General features: G+C 42.3%; 1 protein-coding gene across 5 annotated transcripts in view; it reads right to left on the bottom strand.

The window, feature by feature from the left end:
* Positions 1–20,437, bottom strand: part of LOC146861028 (putative methyltransferase DDB_G0268948) — a 598,370-nt gene that overhangs the window by 398,742 nt on the left and 179,191 nt on the right. For all 5 annotated transcript variants that reach the window (XM_085646396.1, XM_085646400.1, XM_085646397.1 and 2 more), the window contains one exon: positions 3,874–4,034. In XM_085646396.1, the coding sequence (XP_085502522.1) occupies positions 3,874–4,034 (161 nt within the window). The remainder of the gene's footprint in view (positions 1–3,873; positions 4,035–20,437) is intronic.

Here is a 20,437-nt window from a genome sequence, read left to right as displayed (position 1 = left end):
CTGTTAATTTATCTTAGGGATGTGTAGCAACCGTGTGGAACAATTGAAGCCACTCTTCTTGGATTCGCCTCGGTGTTGGAGTTAAAGGTGAATTGGGAGAAGTCCTGTCTGTATCCGTTTGTGGGGTCGACTCCTGACCCACACTTAGTAGTCAATGGCAGGGCTGTGCACTGGCAGACTGAAGCGTTTCGATATCTGGGGATTCTCATATACGGAGAACCAGGAGACCTCCTGGAGAAAAACTTAGTCCGCGCTGTTACAGAGGTGAGGGCTCAGATGTCCTTCTGGACTACCTTGCCGCTGGCGGTCATGGGCAGGATTGCATTGTTATAAATGGTGGTCCTGCTGCATCTCCTTAATTTTTTTACCAACTTACCTTTACACCTTAGGCCTCCCCTTCTTTAAAAACTTAGAAGCTGACATGAGGCAAATTATATGACACGGATAGCGGAGCAGAGTATCCTTGGTTAAGATATATCCACTGACCATGCAGGCTGGGCTCTCACTGCCCAACATGGAACAATATTATCTAGCTGCACAGCTTCAGTGGGTAGCGCGCAGGCTAACCTTGAAGATACAGCGGAGCAGACGCCCGGGTTCACCCATCCCCAAATTGTTGCATTGTTCCATTCGGGTTGAATGGTAGGTGCGGCTACGCAGCTGCTGGTTAAAGTGGCATATCATTGTTATCGACATAGCCTGAGCATCACGCGCCACATGGTGCCATATGCACCGTCACTCCCTATATTAGGTACGCCCAGGGGGCTCAGGGCTGTAACGAGTGTGGAGCTGCTGGGAGGAGGCTGGTAAACAGACATTAGGTGATCTGTATAGTGATGGTCAGCTCATCCGGTTCACAGATCTGGCTGAGAGGTCGGACTTGCCACGTGGTCAGTTTCTCTTACATGCCGCAGTGATACATGCACTCAGCGGGATGTGTGGCAACGTGGCAGCAATACCCCACTCACTTAACTGTTCAATACCTACACGAGCTGGGCACAGGCAGTCACTTGACCAAGTGGTTTGCGGAGTCCCTTAGGATCCACATGTCATCATGTCTGCTTCCCATGCTGCACAGCTATGGGGTAGGGGAGGTCTTCCTGGACATTGTCAAATTGCTTTACACTCAGCCCATGGCCAGGGTAAAGACAGGCCCATACGTATCGGCTCCGGTCCCCATAGAGCGTGGTAGGAGACAGGGCTGTCCGCTCTCCCCATTGTTATTTGCACTTGCCATTGAGCCACTGGATGAAGCGCTCCCTATCACACAGGATGACTGGGGAATTCCATTGGGGTACGGCACACATGCGGTCTCCCTATATGCAGATGACCTGTTAATTTATCTTAGGGATGTGTAGCAACCGTGTGGAACAATTGAAGCCACTCTTCTTGGATTCGCCTCGGTGTTGGAGTTAAAGGTGAATTGGGAGAAGTCCTGTCTGTATCCGTTTGTGGGGTCGACTCCTGACCCACACTTAGTAGTCAATGGCAGGGCTGTGCACTGGCAGACTGAAGCGTTTCGATATCTGGGGATTCTCATATACGGAGAACCAGGAGACCTCCTGGAGAAAAACTTAGTCCGCGCTGTTACAGAGGTGAGGGCTCAGATGTCCTTCTGGACTACCTTGCCGCTGGCGGTCATGGGCAGGATTGCATTGTTATAAATGGTGGTCCTGCTGCATCTCCTTAATTTTTTTACCAACTTACCTTTACACCTTAGGCCTCCCCTTCTTTAAAAACTTAGAAGCTGACATGAGGCAAATTATATGACACGGATAGCGGAGCAGAGTATCCTTGGTTAAGATATATCCACTGACCATGCAGGCTGGGCTCTCACTGCCCAACATGGAACAATATTATCTAGCTGCACAGCTTCAGTGGGTAGCGCGCAGGCTAACCTTGAAGATACAGCGGAGCAGACGCCCGGGTTCACCCATCCCCAAATTGTTGCATTGTTCCATTCGGGTTGAATGGTAGGTGCGGCTACGCAGCTGCTGGTTAAAGTGGCATATCATTGTTATCGACATAGCCTGAGCATCACGCGCCACATGGTGCCATATGCACCGTCACTCCCTATATTAGGTACGCCCAGGGGGCTCAGGGCTGTAACGAGTGTGGAGCTGCTGGGAGGAGGCTGGTAAACAGACATTAGGTGATCTGTATAGTGATGGTCAGCTCATCCGGTTCACAGATCTGGCTGAGAGGTCGGACTTGCCACGTGGTCAGTTTCTCTTACATGCCGCAGTGATACATGCACTCAGCGGGATGTGTGGCAACGTGGCAGCAATACCCCACTCACTTAACTGTTCAATACCTACACGAGCTGGGCACAGGCAGTCACTTGACCAAGTGGTTTGCGGAGTCCCTTAGGATCCACATGTCATCATGTCTGCTTCCCATTTGCGCCCGCGGGGATGCAGACTTTGGTGACCCACCACAGATAGTGGGAAAAGATACTCGAGAGCCCCACGCCTACCCCACGCAATGTCAGATTCCATCTCATTCAATATTATGTTGTCCATAGAGCCTACCTGACACCGGACCGTATGAATAGATATTTTGGTCGCACTGATGCTGTGTGTGCAAGATGTGAGGAGAATGACGCGACTTTGCTACACATACTCTGGTCATGTCCTACTATTCAAACGTAGTGGGTATCTATCACGGACTGTTTGACTCAATGCACGGAACACACCCTGGACTGGTCGTGGGAGGTGTGCATTTTGGGGCTCTTCCAAAGGTCCAAGGGCCACAAAGTGACCTCTAGGTTCATAGATCTGGGCCTTATAGTTTCCAAACCTCTACTTACGCGTCGGTGGAAGTCTCTTGTCCCCCCAGTATCAGTGGCTCGGTGTCACTCCTTACAATGTTGGGCGCAAGTGGAGACTGTGGCGCTTCGCCGCGAGGATGCCACGGGGTTACATAAACAACCTCTAGCGGAGGCATGGGGAGCAATACTGACTGACTTCTGCACAACCTGGCGAGATCACTTGGAAGCGCAGGCAGATGAGCCTACAGCGGACACCGGCTGAGCAATAGCCGCTAACATATAACATGCAGGTAGACGTGAGACTCGTAGCCGCCTAGCACAAAAACCTCTGAACATGAATATTAGACGTACTCCCCCCCCCCTCTGCCCCCCCCCTTTTCTCCAGCAATCCCCTTGCTCTCTGTGGTCAGACATATATACAGCCCCCGAGCATCACCACACGTCATCTGCTTGGCAGTAATTGAATATTGGGAAGCGCGGGATGCCAAGGTATACGCTAAGACTAGTACTCACGGCTGGGCGGGCTGCTGGGGCTGCAGGGGCGGGAATGGCGAGACTCGGGCATAAGACATGCAGTGATACATGGATTCACTGTAAATGTTCCAGGCGACGGAGGGTACACTGTTTAGAGTTATGTTTCTGTTTTTTAGTTAATTGCTCATTGTTTAAATCTGTATGCAATGACAGCATAGTAAGGACCCGCAACTGGAGCTCGTAAACTTTGATGATGCTGTAAATGAGGAAAGCCACAAATGTATTAGTTGTTTATGCAAAGATTCAATTTGTATGGTGCCACAACTGTGTATAAATGTAATGCACACAGTGATTATAGCAATAACAATAATAATAATAAAAACAAAGTTAAACAAAAAAATAGAGGCAAGACATGCACTGGAAAAGGCACACCACAACCTATGACTTTTCAGTGATGTAATTTCATGAACAGCATGGTTTCTCGTTCTTAACACTTTGATGTTGATCATCTGGGCAATGTGGGTGCCCAGCTTAACAATACTGAAGATGTGGTCTATTTATTCTCCATGTTGGCTGAGAGGTACCCTGGAAATACCATACAAACAGTTAAAAAAAAGATGTCAACTTACATGTAGCTCACATTGATGGGGGAGATAACACTCTCTGCCTCTTGAATCTGCGATTTACTGATATCAACCCCAACAACCTTCTCAAAGTAGGGGGCCAGGATCCGTGTGCTCTGTCCAGTGCCACAGCCAACATCCACTGCCATGCCAAAGGGCTTACCTTTCTGAAGATGGAGGACAGAAGAGTCTTAGCAAGACTATCACATGAAGGCTTGATTCATTAACAAAATTCATATTATAGTGAAACAGTGTGCCAGTTGTCTCTTAATATACAATGATAATCATCTAATTTCATCATTTCTGAAAATAGGACTCTCACTTTAATCAGAACTTCCCTGCTGGAGCAGATGAGAACTTATAAAATAGGCAGTATTCATCTGAGATGCTGGCATGGGTGTGCCTCTGGAGGTTCATTCCACAGGTCATATATTAAATGACCATTATGGTCATGTAATTTAAACTAAAACAGCGTACAAAATAGAAACAACAAAATACATAATTCACTCATCCTCGCTACAATGGCATTTTCAAATCACTCTGGAAATTAAGAAACTAAGGGGTTATATTTCAATTCCCTTTGTTGGTGAAAGACTACAGAGCTCACCAATTAAAATAAATTGACAATTATCCCTATAAAAGAAGCTTCTCCAAATAGTAGCTCGTGAGCTACCAGGAGCTCTTCAGTTACCTGTGTCTAGTGAAGCCTACTAAATTAAAAGTATGTGCTTCATTGAATTTATCTATATATATATATATATCTATATATCTATATATATATATATATATATGTGTATATATATATATATCTATATATCTATATATATATATATATATATATATATATATATATATATATATATATATATATATATATATATATATATATATATTCACTTAAAAAACCATAGGTTTCACACACGGTATAGTTAGGAATTAGCATTTTAAAAACCTTGCAAATTCACTTAAAAAACCATAGGTTTCACACATGTTGTAGTTAGCTGGACATTTCACTCGTAAAAAACCATTGAAATTCCCCCGTTATAGTTAGTTCAGCTAACTATAACTCGCGCGCCCGCAATCCACTGCTGATGACTTCACATATTACATCACTGATGACATGGTCAGTGACATCACTCATGACTTCACTGATGACATCTCAAATGACATCACTGATGACATCATCCAGTGAATATGTGTCTTTCTGGAAAAATTATTATTTTTCATATATGTTATCTAAAGGTTAATGGAAGAATAAATTGGTAAATAAGTGTCTAAATGGATGTTTTTTTTTGTAAAATTAATTGTATAACTGACTTATTAACAGTATCTTAGTGAATACAAGTATTAGTGAGTAATGTTTAAATATTTAAATATCTGTATCAGTGTCTCACTTTGTGTATAAGTGGCTGCATGGGTTGGTGAGTAGCTACATGAGTGTGTATATGGGTTATTAGTTCATTTTTAGAGTATCAGTATGAGTGTCTGTATGGTTCAGTGGGGGATGTTACTTAGCGTATAGATGCATGAATGAGTGACTGACTGTTTGTATGTGTTTTGAAGACAGTATGTGAGCAGGACAGTATGGGTGGATGAGTGTGTATATGGGTGAGTAAGAGAGTAAATGACTGTCTCAATAGTGTCTTTATGAGTAAGTCCATATGTTTTAAAGTAGTATATGTGAGTGTTGATGTATATAAGTGAGGATATATGAGAGTGAGAGATTAGAAGAGTTCCTGTATAAATAAGTATGTGTTTCTATAAGTGATTGTTTAAAAGAGTAAGTATGTGTACGTTTCTGTAGAAGTAAGTGTAGTGGTGTGTGTATAGCTGTATATGCAAGTAAATGGATGTTTATTTGCATGTGTGAGTATGTGTGTGAGTAACTCTATGTATGAGTGTAGGTGTGTAGCAGGATGTATAGGTGTATGAGTAGATATGATGACTGAGTACATGTATGAGTGACTATATAGAAGTGTTGATGAATGAGTGGATGCGTATGTAGATTTTGGAATTACTGAATAGGTTGTTCTAACTGGTATTGGTATCTCTATAGTTTTCAAAACTTTAGTTTGTATTTTTCAATGTGTGTATCAAAGTTTATATTAGGATAAGAGGAGGTCTGCCACTCTTACACAAGTATGATGTCATCAGTGATGTCATGAGTGATGTCACTGACAATGTCATGAGTGATGTAATATGTGACGTCATCAGCAGTGGATTGCGGGCGCGTGAGTTATAGTTAGCTGAACTAACTATAACGGGGGAATTTCAATTGTTTTTTACGAGTGAAATGTCCAGCTAACTATAACATGTGTGAAACCTATGGTTTTTGAAGTGAATTTGCAAGGTTTTTTAAATGCTAATTCCTAACTATAACGTGTGTGAAACCTATGGTTTTTTAAGTGAATTTGCAAGGTTTTTTAAATGCTAATTTATAACTATAGCATGTGTGAAACCTATGTTTTTTTTCGGAATTTGTAAGGTTTTTTAAATGCTAATTTATGTATGTATTATTATATTTTTTATATATTTATTTTACAATAAACTACCTATGTATATAGTTATAGATTGACTGTATCCTGTAATATGGAATGGCTCAGCTCGTTTTTTTTAATTTGGATAAAGTTGAACAGCATAGTTAATATCTTCTATAAACTTATAAACATTTTAAAATGTTTTTTTTAAAGTGTTTTTCACCATGCGCGCACCCCGCAATTTTTAAAAAAATAAATAAAAAGGCCTAGGACTTTAGGAAGTGTCTTCCATTACTTGTTTTCACGTTCTTAACTTTTCTCTTTGGCTATCTTCTGCCGCGGAGGTGCGTGCTCCATGCGCGCATGCATGCGTGCTCCGTGCGCGCATGCGTGCGGGCACCGTGCGCGCACGATGCGTGCATCGTGCACGTGCGCGCATGGCAAGTCATGTGATTATGAAACAACACTTTTCATTGGTTCATAGTAGTTTCTGTTCCAGAATCTTCAAACACCACACCCACTCCCCTCACTATTTCTTCTTATTTCCTGGGAGAAGGAGCTGAACAGCTTTTCCAGTAAAATTTTACTAGAAAATGGCAGAACAGCAGTCAACTTCTGGGAGTGAGGAGGAGACCTTTGTGGAACCACCAAGGAAGAGCAAACAAAAACACTCTTTCATCTGGAATTACTTCACTTTTCCAGAGGGCCAAAAGAAGGTGAATGCGCCGAAGGTGACATGCACTATTTGCGGAAGTGGCTTGACTAGAGGAGATCCCAGCAAAAAAGACTCCTTTAGTATTTATTCGATGCTGAGACACTTTAAAACAGTGCATCCAGTACGCTATGCTCGAGAAACAACTAGAGCCCTAAGGGACAACCCTCCACCTGCTCAGCCGAGCACATCATCTGCGGCCGCAGATTCACAGTGTACAAGATCTCTGGATATCCGCCCACTGTTCAAGAAGATGCACATACATTGCAATGTGTGCAATGCTGTTCTTTGTTACGGAGAGAGCAGCATTAATTTGATTGAGAACAAAATCCAGCAGCACACATGCTCCACCCCATAATTTTTTTCATTTATTGTTTTTGTTCCTGTTGAACAGTTTTTCATTCCCAGTTTTTTTTTGGTGCTCTAAAAAAATAAAACAAAATACAAAATTGTTAAAAAACGAAAAAAAAAATACAAAACAAAAAAGACAAAAAAAAACCAGTTCTTTTCAGAACTCACTTCACTTCTCCAAGAAGAGCTATATTCCTAATATACTGTGTTGTAATTTTATTGAATGAATGTGTAGTGTATACATGAATGATTGAAATGATTCAAATGACTGAGTGAAGAGGAGGAAAGGACTGACAGAATGAGTGAGAAAAGGAAAGGATGATCAGTCATGAAAGGGAAGTGAAAGACTGACTGCAACAAAAGGACTAAGGGTAGAGGATACAGGTAAGAAGAGTGAATGAGTAAGGGAATGGCAGTGAGTAATGGAGAGTGATGGAGGGGGAATGAGAAAAGGGGTACAAAAAAACACTCAATGAACACAACGGCTCTTTTTAGAGTCAACCAACATCTAACACTTAAACTTGATTTTTAATTCTATTTTTTTAAAGATTTTTTTGCCGCCGTACGCGTGCCGTGCGCGCACCCCGCGATTTTTTGAAAAAAAAAAAAAAAATTTTTCACCCTTCGGGGTCCTTCAGGGACCCCCTGACAAAGGCTAGGGTGTCAGGAACTCTCTACCCTGCCCCCTTTTCACATTCTCCACCTTTCTTTTTCACTGTCACACACAAAATGGCGTCCAACACTTCCTGATTTCGACCGATTGGAATGTTGACTGACATCTAACCACCAATCAGAATTACGCTCGCGTACGGCACGGTGCGCGCACGGTGCGCGCACGGTGCTCGCATATAGATATTTATGTACTTTTAACTGCAATTTTCTCAGGAACTACTGAACAGATTGACACCATATATGCAAAAGGCACATGCCTGACCTGAGGACTACCTCTTTGCCAAATTTCAAGTAATTCTGTTCAGCCGTTCGGGCTGTACCTTCGACTAAAGGTCCTATGGGAAAATGCAAAGGGAAAACGCGTTTTCTCAGCCCCCGCTTGATGAATCACCCCGAGACTTTCAGGGTAGGAGCTGAGCGGAGCGCCCCATTAGTTTTTAAAATTTCACGAAGATAAGTCAACCGACGCCAAAGTTATTCAAAATAGAATTTTCAGATCTCCTATGGGAACTCGGTCCTAACTATAACTTTCTACTGGCGACCACCAGTAGATTATATATATATATATATATATATATATACACACATGTGTATACATCACAAACATGTGGGTATTTTGAGAACTCATAAATGTATGTTTAAAGAAAAATTTTGACTTTTCAAAATTAATTTAAAGCTGATATTTAAGTGATAAATCATTTGGCATTGGAGAGACGTTTTACATTACTGTGGGCAGGCCTGTCTGATGCACTAAGATCACCTCTTTTAGTACCCTTGCATACAGTGGCCAAAAATGTTAATCTTTTCTAACATGGTCACAATTATATATTATATTATTGGTAGCTCAGGATAATTTTCTTTGAATATATGTAGCTCTTATTACAGAAAAGGTTGGAGACCCCTGCTATATAATAATGTTGTTGTTTTTCTTTTTTACCTGAAACCCAATTGAAAGCTTATTTACTTTTAGTTGTGACCACCTTCAAAACACACCTCCTTCATTGGTACAATCCCCACAGATATATGCAAGTTCTACAGCAATACAAAGTGGGCTAATGGGTTTTAGACGTCCATCTATATGCAAATATTCCGGCAGTATGAGTGAAGAAGAGTATAAGGAAACAGCATTCACCTGACCAAAACCTCACACACCTGACAAACAGTAAACTAGCAAGCACAAAAAAGCAGCTTATGTCGTAGGCTTTGCCCTCTTTCTCTAGAGCTGTACTACTTTGCTGACTACCAGAGACCTGCTACAGCCTCAATGAATCAGTTAACACCACCCAAGATGGAGGGGACCTTCAAAGAAGAGGCAACCCTTAAAGTTAGTTTTTGTTGATTGCTAATAGGAACTACATGGTCTACCTTCATAGTCCCTCAGTGGAGCAGAGAAGGCAGCCATGTGGCAGGAACTGACAGACTCCGTCAATTCATTGTAGATATAGGTACACGCTCAGGGAACTTAAAAAAGAAGTGGCAAGTCAAGAGTAAGTTGGTGAAGAAGACAGGAAAAGGCTCAAATGAGCACAATCTCAAAGTTAATAGGCCTGGCCGATGTTTTAATTATGCAAAAACAATCCGAATAATTTTGTTTATTGTTCACGTTACTCTTGTGATGTCAAATTAACAAAAAATCACACAATTATGCTTGGATGTGAAATTTAGAGTAATCTGTGACAAAAATGCTACTGCAAGAGCAAAGGAACCAAGCGTGAGTGGCTGCTGCTGTTCATGTTCTGTTGCAATTAACCTGGGGCAGATTCTTCATTATGCCTCTGGGGCTGTGCCCCTGAAATTATTTCCTTTACATTCCTGAACATATATTAAGTAGAACGATTTAGTTTAGAGATACAATTGTATCTTTAAACAGATTGATGTATTTAAGTCTGGGCTGTGTGTCCGAGACTACCTGCCCCGCCTTGCTCTGAACCAGGAAAAAGAAGCCAGGCAGTAAATCATCTTTCTGAAATGGAACGCATGACACAGGACTTACTGTTCTACAGCCCTTCATAATGAATCATTGCCATTGTAGTTTATGGCCGTATTTTCTATAGGCCAGTGATTTTGGCAGCGTCATGGTTTGGGGCGTTGGAGTCTCTCCCTGCGTGAGAGCAGCCGTCCATCATTCACGGCATAGATCCCACCCTTTCCCATTTGTCACACGTAGGAGTGGATGCAAGCACTGGTGCACATGTGTTTTGGTGCCTTGTCCTCGGTAATGGCAAGTGTTTGCTAACCTTCTGATATGATTTTTTTATGAGACCACTCGCAATGCTAAACTCTGCCACTGTGACAACCCAGGGCCTGGCTGCACGTTGCTTGCACTGTTAGAAGTGGAGCGGCAGCATTTGGTGCCCCGTGAAATGGATATAAAAGATGAGCAGGCCAGGGTTCTTGTTCTCATGTAAAGTTGATACAAATATCGAAGTCAAGGGAAAAGACAAGATATGTCCTTACAACAGACATGGATTGATTTATGAACAATGAGTGTTAAAAACATTAAGGCAATGCATGTCAGCGATTTAGTTCCTCTCTTATTTCAAGTTTTCCTTAATTTTGCCTCCTCCCTTGAGAGTTAGCTATTTAGTCATGTTGTGTTTCTTTCTGTATTTTATTCCATGCATACTTAGAGCTATGCATGTATTTATGAGGGGCTTTGATTGAGACCTCTGACGCTGACCCTGAAGCCAAAGCAAAGTGCCTATCAGTGGGTTGGCCTCTCTGCAGGGCACCCAGAATAACGGTCATGTATTCCAGTTGCGATTGCAATTTTGTGAAAATGTGTGTGCAGGGGTGCACGATGGCAAAATATTAACAAGGCGAAAGCAAAAGTAAAATAAATTGCTGAAATGTCAGTGAGTGTAGTGTATGTTTGGACGTGGTGAAGTGAGGGAGATGCGGGGAAGAGTGAAATGTGGCTGCTGAAGAGGAAAAAGAGGTAGTTGAAGATGTGCAGGTCTTTTTAAAAAAAAATTCTTCTGGAGGAGAATCAAGCCTGGACCCCACGTTTGTCCATTATGCTTGCCCGCTTCGCTCTCTACATAAAAGTCATACTAAACTTTTACGTCACACTACTTTCAAATATCACCAGCCGCCACTGCAACAAGCACTATTTCCTTAGCACAAACTGCATCCTCAGGTCAATTTTGGACACACAGATTGTGAGAAATTGGGTTTCTGGTTGTCAGAGGTATGCATCCCATCCAAGCAGGAACTGCAATCCCAGTCAGGGTAAGTCACAAACACAGCCTAAATGAACTTGTGCTCACCCTATGGTAGCTTGGCACAGAGCAGTCAGGCTTAACTTAAGAGGCAATGTGTAAAGTATTTGTGCAAAACTTCAAACAGAAAAACTGTGAAAACAGCACAGAAAATGTTTTCATTTAATGGACAAAATAAGACCAAAATGACAGAAAAACAATAAGTTTAAACGGAGTTCTGAGTTTTTTAAGAATAAATTGAAATATAGTGCTTGAAAGCAGAAAGCGCCAGCCGGGGCTATATGGTCATGCTTGCTGGGTCAAATTCAAAAGTTCAGGCTGGCAGCAATGGAGCGCGGGTCGGATATAAGACTCAGCCTTGGGCCGCTGCAATCTACCTTAGTTCCATCGTCTATGAAGATGAGATGCGGAAAGCAAATGGCCGATACCCCGTGGTCGAACCACAGGATGAAGGTGATGTGTCCGAGCCATGTAAGGTCGGAGACGCGTCAGAACTGGAGGAAATGTACCGCGCAGTCGACGAGGTGATGTTCTCGATCCTGGCAGCAGCACTGAGGCGTCATTGTTGATGGAGATGCACAGGTTCGAGTTGCAGAATTAAGTCAATGCGTGGATTCTTATTGGAGCAGCCCATTATACCCACTTCCAAGGGTCCAGGACTAGATTGGCACCACTCTGCAGGACCAGACTCTCCGATGGCAGAGTTAATGATGTGCTGTAGCAGGTGAGTTGGAAGTCCTTGATGTCCCAGAGATTTCGAAACAGGAGGCAAGCCAACAAGCCCTTTGAGTCCCTTTGGTTCTCCGTTAGAGAGATGATGGTTTAGTCTTCACACCCAGGCAAAAAGGGCAGTAGGCAGTATGTCAACACAGTAGAGCAGGAGCCCAGCAGAGTAGCAGTCCATCAGAGTGGCAGTCCTGTGAGCAGCACTTGGCAGAGTATCCACAAGTTCAGAAGTGTACTGCAGTTGTTGTGTCTGAGTTCCAGTACTTATACCCAGTTGGGCCTTTGAAGTGGGGTAGACTTCAAAGAGATGCCTTTGAAATGCACAGAGTCCCTGCCCTTCCTGCCCTGTTCCAGACTCACTGCAGGGGGGTATGCAGCCCTTTGTGCGGGGACAGGACACAGCCTAATCAGGTGTAAGTGTCAGCCACTCCATCCCATCCTGTCCAGGCTGGGCCATCAGGATGCGGATTGTCCATCAGTCACACTTAAACTCCCTATGTGTGTGGCTGCCTAGAGGGAATGCACAAAGCACAACTGTTACCCACCCCAGACATGTATTCAGAGACAGGCAGAAGGGAACAAAAGGCTAAAGTAAGAAAATGACAACTTTCTAAAAGTTTATATCACAGGGGAGTGATCCTGTTAAGGCAATGGCGGCAGGATCCACACAAAGTAACAATACCGTGAGAAGCATCCTACACCATAGATTCTTTAGTAGTTCCAGTGGCCACATAATTACTCTGATCGTACACTTTCAACAACGCATTTCATTAAGTTTAGAAAATTGTTTTGATATTATCCCACACCTGTACAAAGAACAAAAATATACTGAAGACATTTATTTATGAGCACAACAAAATTGACAAATTAGAGATGATAACATTATAAACAATTATGGATAAAAGACATTATTTAAACTTTTTTTAGACATATAGCACATGCACAAAGGGCTTATTATCGGTCATAAAATGATTATGATACCTTCACAAAAATACTTAACATAGTCAGGAAAATAGCACAAACATTTAACATCAATCCACAAAACTGACATTTATGTTATCAACATATATCCATTTATCAAAAATGAGTGTCCAACATGAATTGCATCAACATAGGAGATACAAACTTGTCCTCCTTATGTTTGTCACAAGTCCAACAAGCACTGGTAATGGCAATAAGTCTCGCTGTATAGTGGAGTTTAGTGGAGTGGATAGGAGTGAAAAGTAGTATTATGAAGTGTTGTGTAGGGAGTATGGTGTTGTAGAGTGGAGTATAGTATTAGAACTGAGCATAGTGTCATAGAGTGGAATATTTTATAGTGTTGTGCAGTGGTGTAGAGTGCAGTGTGGTGGTGTAAAGGGTGTTGTGTATAGTATTGTAGAGTACAGTGGCATAGAGCGGAGTATATAGTTTATATGGTGTAGGAGTATAACGTTATAGGATATAGTGGAGTAAAGTGATATCTAGTGTACAGATGGAGTTGCGTATAGTGTTGTATAGTGGATTAAAGTGGAGTAGTGTTGTAGAATGGCAGATAGTGGAGTATAGTAGTGTCAAGTGGAGTGGTATATAGTGGATTTGAATGTTACTGAGTATAATATAATAGAGTATAGCATTATATAGTTTAGTATTGTAGAGTGTAGTGTTGTATGGTGTAGTGAAGTAGGGTGAGTGTAGTAGTGCAAGTATATGATACCAAAAGTGCAGTGTTGGACCTGGTTGCATTCTGTTTATTATAGAAATAGTGCAATATTTATAGTCCATGTGTCAGGATGCATTAGCGGCATAATGCAGTTAGTGCACACTCTTGCTAACTGCATTATGCCAGCTTCCTAAACTTTATGTTTATTCTACCTCTACGCCCGTTACAAACCAACACACCCTACTCGATTAATGATAAGAAGCCAAGCACATTTTCTAAAACTTTATGTGTTTATATAGTTATACTTTGTTTTGTCAAACACCATCCTGTAAAAAGCTCTGGAGTCACGACTATACAAAACTGTCTAAAAACATTTTAAAGAAAAAATTATCTCATGCAAACTTTGGTGAAATCTGCCATTTTTAATATAGTTCTTAAAGGAATCAAGAGGTTCCCTGCTATGAGTCATTAACCTGAAGATGATCTCATGGCTGACTGTGCATGCAACAACGTGAGAAACATTGTTGTGAGATTAGCACTGCAATCAATGTAAGCATCCGATTTACAAAACGCATCACCTGATTCAAGCAACTAAATGATTTCAATATACAGTCATCAAAGCAATTCTGGGTTCTTAAATGTAGTCCATCAACACCGCTGCATTCCACGTGAAAGAAGAATTAGCCTTAAAGTCATAAGTTCTAGGTACCAGGTTACTCCCATTCCTAAGAAGCACAATGCGGACCTATCAGATCCAAACAACTTCCGATCTATCACCAGCAGCATGACTCTAGCGAAATTGCTTGAAAAATGCGTTGATTCACAGCTCTGCAAACATATTGATAAATATCAACTCCTGGATCCTTATCAGTCAGGATTCAGAGCAGGGCACAGCACTGAAACGGCACTAACGCACATTGTTGATGACAGTGGAGAAGTGTGCGTCAATGGTTAGAGCGGCAGACCCTGATGCAGAGGTCTGGCCCGGACCAGGGTTCAATTCCCGCCTCGGTGGGTCTTGGGCTCAATTTCCCCGGACCCGATAATTCTCGCCTCGGTGCCTATTCTAATCATGGGTCCCACTCTGCAACTCTGGGCAATAGCTTGCTTAATCTCCTCAATGGCCCCAACAGTGCTAGGATGCCTGGCTTCACCTTGGGGGTGCCCAGGAGTGGGCACTTCACAGGGAAAGGCCAGGAAGGGTTCCACAGCGGTATATAAATGCACTACATTTACATTTACGTCGTGACAGCCCTTGTCTCCTGATCCTTCTAGACCTGTCCTCAGCTTTCGATACCATCAAATACGAAAACTTGACTGATCTCCTACAACATAGGATGGGATTGTCGGGCCTGTTCTGAAATTGTTTGCCTCCTTCCTTCACAACCGCACGTAAAGGATCAAAGTTAATCATGCCCTCGCTTCCAGTACCCCTGTCCTGATTGGAGTCCTCCAAGGTTTTACGCTCTCGCCCACTCGCTTCAACAAATTTATGGAACCTCTTACAGTCATTCTGAACAGAGCCAACATCCAATACCACATGTATGCGGATGATGTGGAATTGTACCTGAAGATCTCCTCGCAAGAGGACATAATAACTTTAAATGCTGCACTTGCCCAAACTCAACAATGGCTAGCTCAGAATCATCTCCTACTAAATACTCTCAAAACTAATTTTTTTTATCACCCCACCTAACCACTCAGTTCCTACCCTTGACTGGATTATCCCTAGATTGGAATATGGGCTGGTGACCCTCGCAGGACTTCCCAAAGCTAGCCTGGCCCCACTCAAAGCTACCTTGAATGCATCGGCCAGGCTTTTAACGGGTTCTAGGAAATTTGATCACATTTCACCCGACCTTTTGAAGCTAAACTGGTTATCTATTGAAGCTAGAATCCAACTCAAGATAGATTGTCTGACTCATAAAGCCATAAACCACAATACCCCATACTATCTAGCAAATAAACTTGATCTATCGGGCTCCAGCCTGAACCTCAGAGTATGTCCACCCTTCTCTTGAAACCTCCAAGATTTAAAAAACAAGTTCATACAACTGTGCATCCCCGGTCTTTGCTCGAAGACTCTGGAACTCCTTGCCATCAGAGACTCGACCCAATACTTCCAATACTTTCTTTAAAAAACTGGTCAAAAGACTACTAATGAACGAACGTTAACGCGCTGATCATGCTCTGTGTTTTGTTAATAACCAAAATATTGAAATATTTTCCCTGATGTTCTATGATATGTTTTTACCTTCTTTTTATTCTAGTCCTTGATAGCTCCTTCACCTGCATCAACTGTTGATTTTTGCTCGCTCCCTTTTTTATCAATATTCCTTGGTGCATATCGCACATCTTGTTTTTTTCTATTTGTATGTTTTACTTGGAGCGTTCTATGGCACCACTGATACACCCTACTCTTCGTGAATGTCTTACCTCCTTTATGGTCTGTATAATTGCTGACGACAACACTGTACAGTGCTCTGATACCCCTTTGGGTCTTGTTCACACTCTATAACACTTTCAAAATAAATACCAGAAGGTCAGAGAGAGAGCCAGCAGAGATGACAAAAGACTGCCTTCTGTGCGAACCAAACAGGCTTGCTTAGTTTTTTACAATTTAGTGTTGCTCCCGTGATTTAAAACAGTGCTCCATGGTATGCTTATTTACTGCAACAAGTTGAAGAAAGGTCAGCATAACAATCAGCACACACGTGTGGTTGTGTGTAGCCAAACAAATAACTATATTGAGACCAGTAGTTAATTTGTAAAAAAACAAATACGTGCGGGGCTCTAGTCAGGAGGCAGCTTGCACCAGCCCATTTCTCATGTCAGCGCTGCCTAAACCAGATCAAACTACTAACCATAAAAGTGGGGGAGAGGATGTGGCGTAATGGGCAGAGCTGCCAACTTCGGAGTTGGGGAACCTGGTTTCGAGTCTCAGCGTCAGCTCAACATCTTGTGATTCTAGGCACATCACTTAATCTTCCTGTGCCTACCATAAATTAATGTGAACGTGTCCTTAACTGGTGCTTGTGAAAAGCGCTGGTATTGATGATTAAGTGCCGGTGCCGAGCACCGGGAAACAATCGGCTCAAATTAAGCACTGATTGAGATGTATACACTGTATCAAATGACCTAAGTAGATGGAGCTATTATACATATGTAACCCATCAACATGACACGAAACTAAAAAGACCTGTGCTGTTAATGCAATCACGGGTATTTAAAGGTATGGCAGGCTGATAAGACTTCTCATGGAGGCCAGAGTCAGTCTCTGTGCACTCCAGATCAGAAGGTCACCCACCCTGGGGAGGTGGAACACAAACTTTGTGTGGAATGTTTGCTACATACTGGGTGGAATGTATTGAGAACATTGGTGGTGAGCGGCTATACTGTTTTATATTTAATTCTGAATAAGCCATTCAGCTCTTGGATATTGAGGACCGAAATATCCCTTCCTATTCCAGTACTCAGAGGAAGACTTTTCTGTGGAAACAAAATAGTTATTTGTGGTCAGTTGTGTCCTGAGGTGCAAATGTTAAACTCGTAGCTTGCCTTTTTAAAGTACCAGTTGAACTGCTATTGGGTCAAGGCACAAGGGTGCCCTACATAATATGAAGGTGTCTGTTGGGCTGCTGCAAGACTGCAGATATCCATGCTCTGACGACGCTTGTTTATTCCTCTATAAATTCTAAAGGTTGTAGGATGGGGAAACACTAAGGGTTTGCTCGACTTCTTAGAAGACATGTTTGCCCCCAGAAATAGGAGCAGCCAACATTTGTGTCTTTGGAGATAATGCACACACCCTGAATTGAGCTATTGATGGGAAAGCCAGTAGTGCCGCAGTAACGAAAAAAGGCAATTCAGTCTTTGGAGTGAAACAAGGTGCAGGTGGTAAGGGATATGCTTGTCGTAAATGACTTAAAGTTGGACACAGAGAGTGAAATTCGGAGAGATTGAGGATGATAAGGTGTGTAATAACGTCAAAAGTAGCTCAGTGGTATCGAGACGCAGAAAAGTTAAACTGTAGAAATATTTGAACTGAGGACGTCATTGAAGGTTGAGAACTAAATCACGAAGTTCTGGTGATTCTTTGCAAGTTGAGCTTTGTGATAAGTAAAGCAGTGAGGTGTTAGAGTAGAATGGACCAGTACGTTGAATGGGCAGGTACTGTCAGGTACTTGCTACCTGTACTTCTTTTATTTGAAAGGGAAAGTACCTGCACTCATACGTTCTGCTGCAATGCATTCAATGGGAGAGTACAGGCACTTCCCCTAACCAAACCTGTACTACAGCTAATGAGTAACAGCTCTTCTGTATTTGCATTTAGAGCACTGGACTAAACACGTAAATGTGTGATCTTGGAGAGATTTTGGGGGCATATTAGCAAGATCGGTGATAAAATTATCGCCGTTTTAGCAGCAGGAAACTGCCGCTAAAACGGCATTCCAATAGAATCCCATATTCACACCAGAACATGGACTTCTATGGGAATTCTCACGGGCATATTATCAAGCCCATTATCGCCGCTTTAGAGGCAGTTTTCTGCCGCTAAACTGGCGATAATGTTTAAAGCCGTCCTTGATAATGTGCCCCTAGGTGGCTAAAGCCAGAGGGCCCTCAAGGGGAAAGAGTTCATGGAATCTTCCAGACGAAGAAGAGACTGGCATGTAGTTTGAAGATTGTTAAATAGGATAAATCCTTGGTTTGGTATTCTTATATAGTTAGAGAGTCTCTCTCTCCTTGTATGTGGAAGATGGCATTTTTTTCAGAGATATGTTCTGCCAGTGGTCACTCTGGTTTGGGGTACCAGGGGTTTAAGACAAAAGTCTATGTACTGGCACAGTGGCTCAAGAATAGTGCAACATACTGATACTGTGGGCCGGCCAGGGAGTTTTATGATGTATTACGATGCTTACTTTCTAATTATGGTTTTGTGCTCGGGGCACCAAGGACAGACTGGGAATTAAAAGCAGCACTGCCAAATTTTGTCAAACCAGCCATCCTACTGTGTGTAGCAAGCGAGAGTTGCAAACTAGCCCAACCAGCGCAAGGTGGGAATCCGGGGGTGGGCTTCTTATCCCCATCAGCGGAGCACGGTAATAAAAGTAATAACCACTGTGTTTCTAAAATTTAAAAAACGTGTGTAGTTGAAAACATCAACTGCACCTGTTTGCCTCAAAAAGCCAACAAACACAACATTCCAAACACACTAGCTGAGGCAATCGAAAACTAGGGCATGCCAAAGCGATTCAGCTATTTTACTGACCTCTGCTGGTTGTTTTCTATCAAGACAGTTAAAAAATAAAATAAAAAGTCTCTGAAAAGCGGAAGCAGATAAGTCCTTGGGCAATGCCCCAAAGCCCTATAGTACATACAACAGATCTTTCAGACAGCGAAAGTGCTGTCCAAGCTCAACCTAAAAAATGACCCTAAGGGGTTGGTGAAGGGATGAAGGTAAACCTCAACTTCCCCGGTGAATCAGTGAATAACCATCAGTGGATTGGTTTTACTAGAACACATACAATTGAATTCCAATAATAATTATTTATAATTGTAGGAAGGCAAACTCGTGCTCTGATGTCACGTACAATTGAAATTGAAGTGGTGTTTCACAAACAACGCAATGGCATAGTGAGTGTGAGGTAAGTGGGTGAGAAGTGTGCTAGTGCTATACAATATATACATCAATAGTGACTGTGGAGGATGCACAGTTATTTAATCTAGACTCTAATATAGAGTTGCAGTTTCCTGAATTGCACATACACGGTACACTATTATTGCGTCAATGTTTCAAACCTCTAGTCTTGTCATCATCAGGACAGAGAATGTGAAACACCTATGGGAGGGAAGCCACATATCAGTTTGTGATAATGATAGTGATAGATAAGTCATGTATACATGTAATATTGAATTGGGAGGAAACCTACCCATTGGGTAGTGCTCATGCAGTAAATGTCAAACGTTAAATTCTGGAATGAAACCACAAATCATAGGTCATGGAACCTAGATTAAAACTTACAAACATTACTGGCTAGTATGTGGTTATCATGCAAATTGGTACACGACACAACTGTGTCTACATGTGGTTATTATCCAATTAGGTTTGGACTCACCGAAAAACGGAACAAAGTCTCCTATATATATATTGGAGAATTTGGTAGGAGAAGGGCCCATTGATGGTCGAATGACTGTGGAACAAGTACCAGAGATGTAAGTTGACTTCTTAATGGTACTAAAAAAGAGAGGAGGATTAATGATGTGCGTCCTTAGTCCCTGGGTAGATAAGGACTGGTTCTTGAAATACAGACTTACCGCACAGTAAAATGCAAACATCCAGTGGGTGGTATGCTTGCAAAAATCGATATAAAGTCGATGAGAGGTTACCCTTTGAAAAGGAAAAGAGAAATAAATGAGCCCAGAAACCATAAACTATGTGACTGAAACATGATCACACCATGGAACCAATCCCACCGACTCAAGGTGAGATCACCGTGAAATACTCAGTGCGCTGTAACTCAAGCCAAAAGATCCTGGAGCAGATTAACAAGCCCCTTGCGCCACTTTTGCGTCACTTTTCCCATGTTAAAAGTGACACAAAAGTGGCGCAAGGGGCTTGTAAATCTGCCCCCCCTGTATTTTGAGGAGACCAAAAAATAATATATGTGTTTACCGCCAATGCGCAGAAAAACTGGCCAGAATTATGAAAATTTGGTGTCCCTCTTTAAATCAGTGTGGGACTCCGCGCGCTTCGCTAGGAGGAACG

The sequence above is a fragment of the Triturus cristatus genome, chromosome 3_1, assembly GCF_964204655.1.
Source record: "Triturus cristatus chromosome 3_1, aTriCri1.1, whole genome shotgun sequence".
In the NCBI taxonomy this organism is placed as follows: Eukaryota; Metazoa; Chordata; class Amphibia; order Caudata; family Salamandridae; genus Triturus; species Triturus cristatus.
This window is presented reverse-complemented; position numbering and strand designations above follow the sequence as displayed.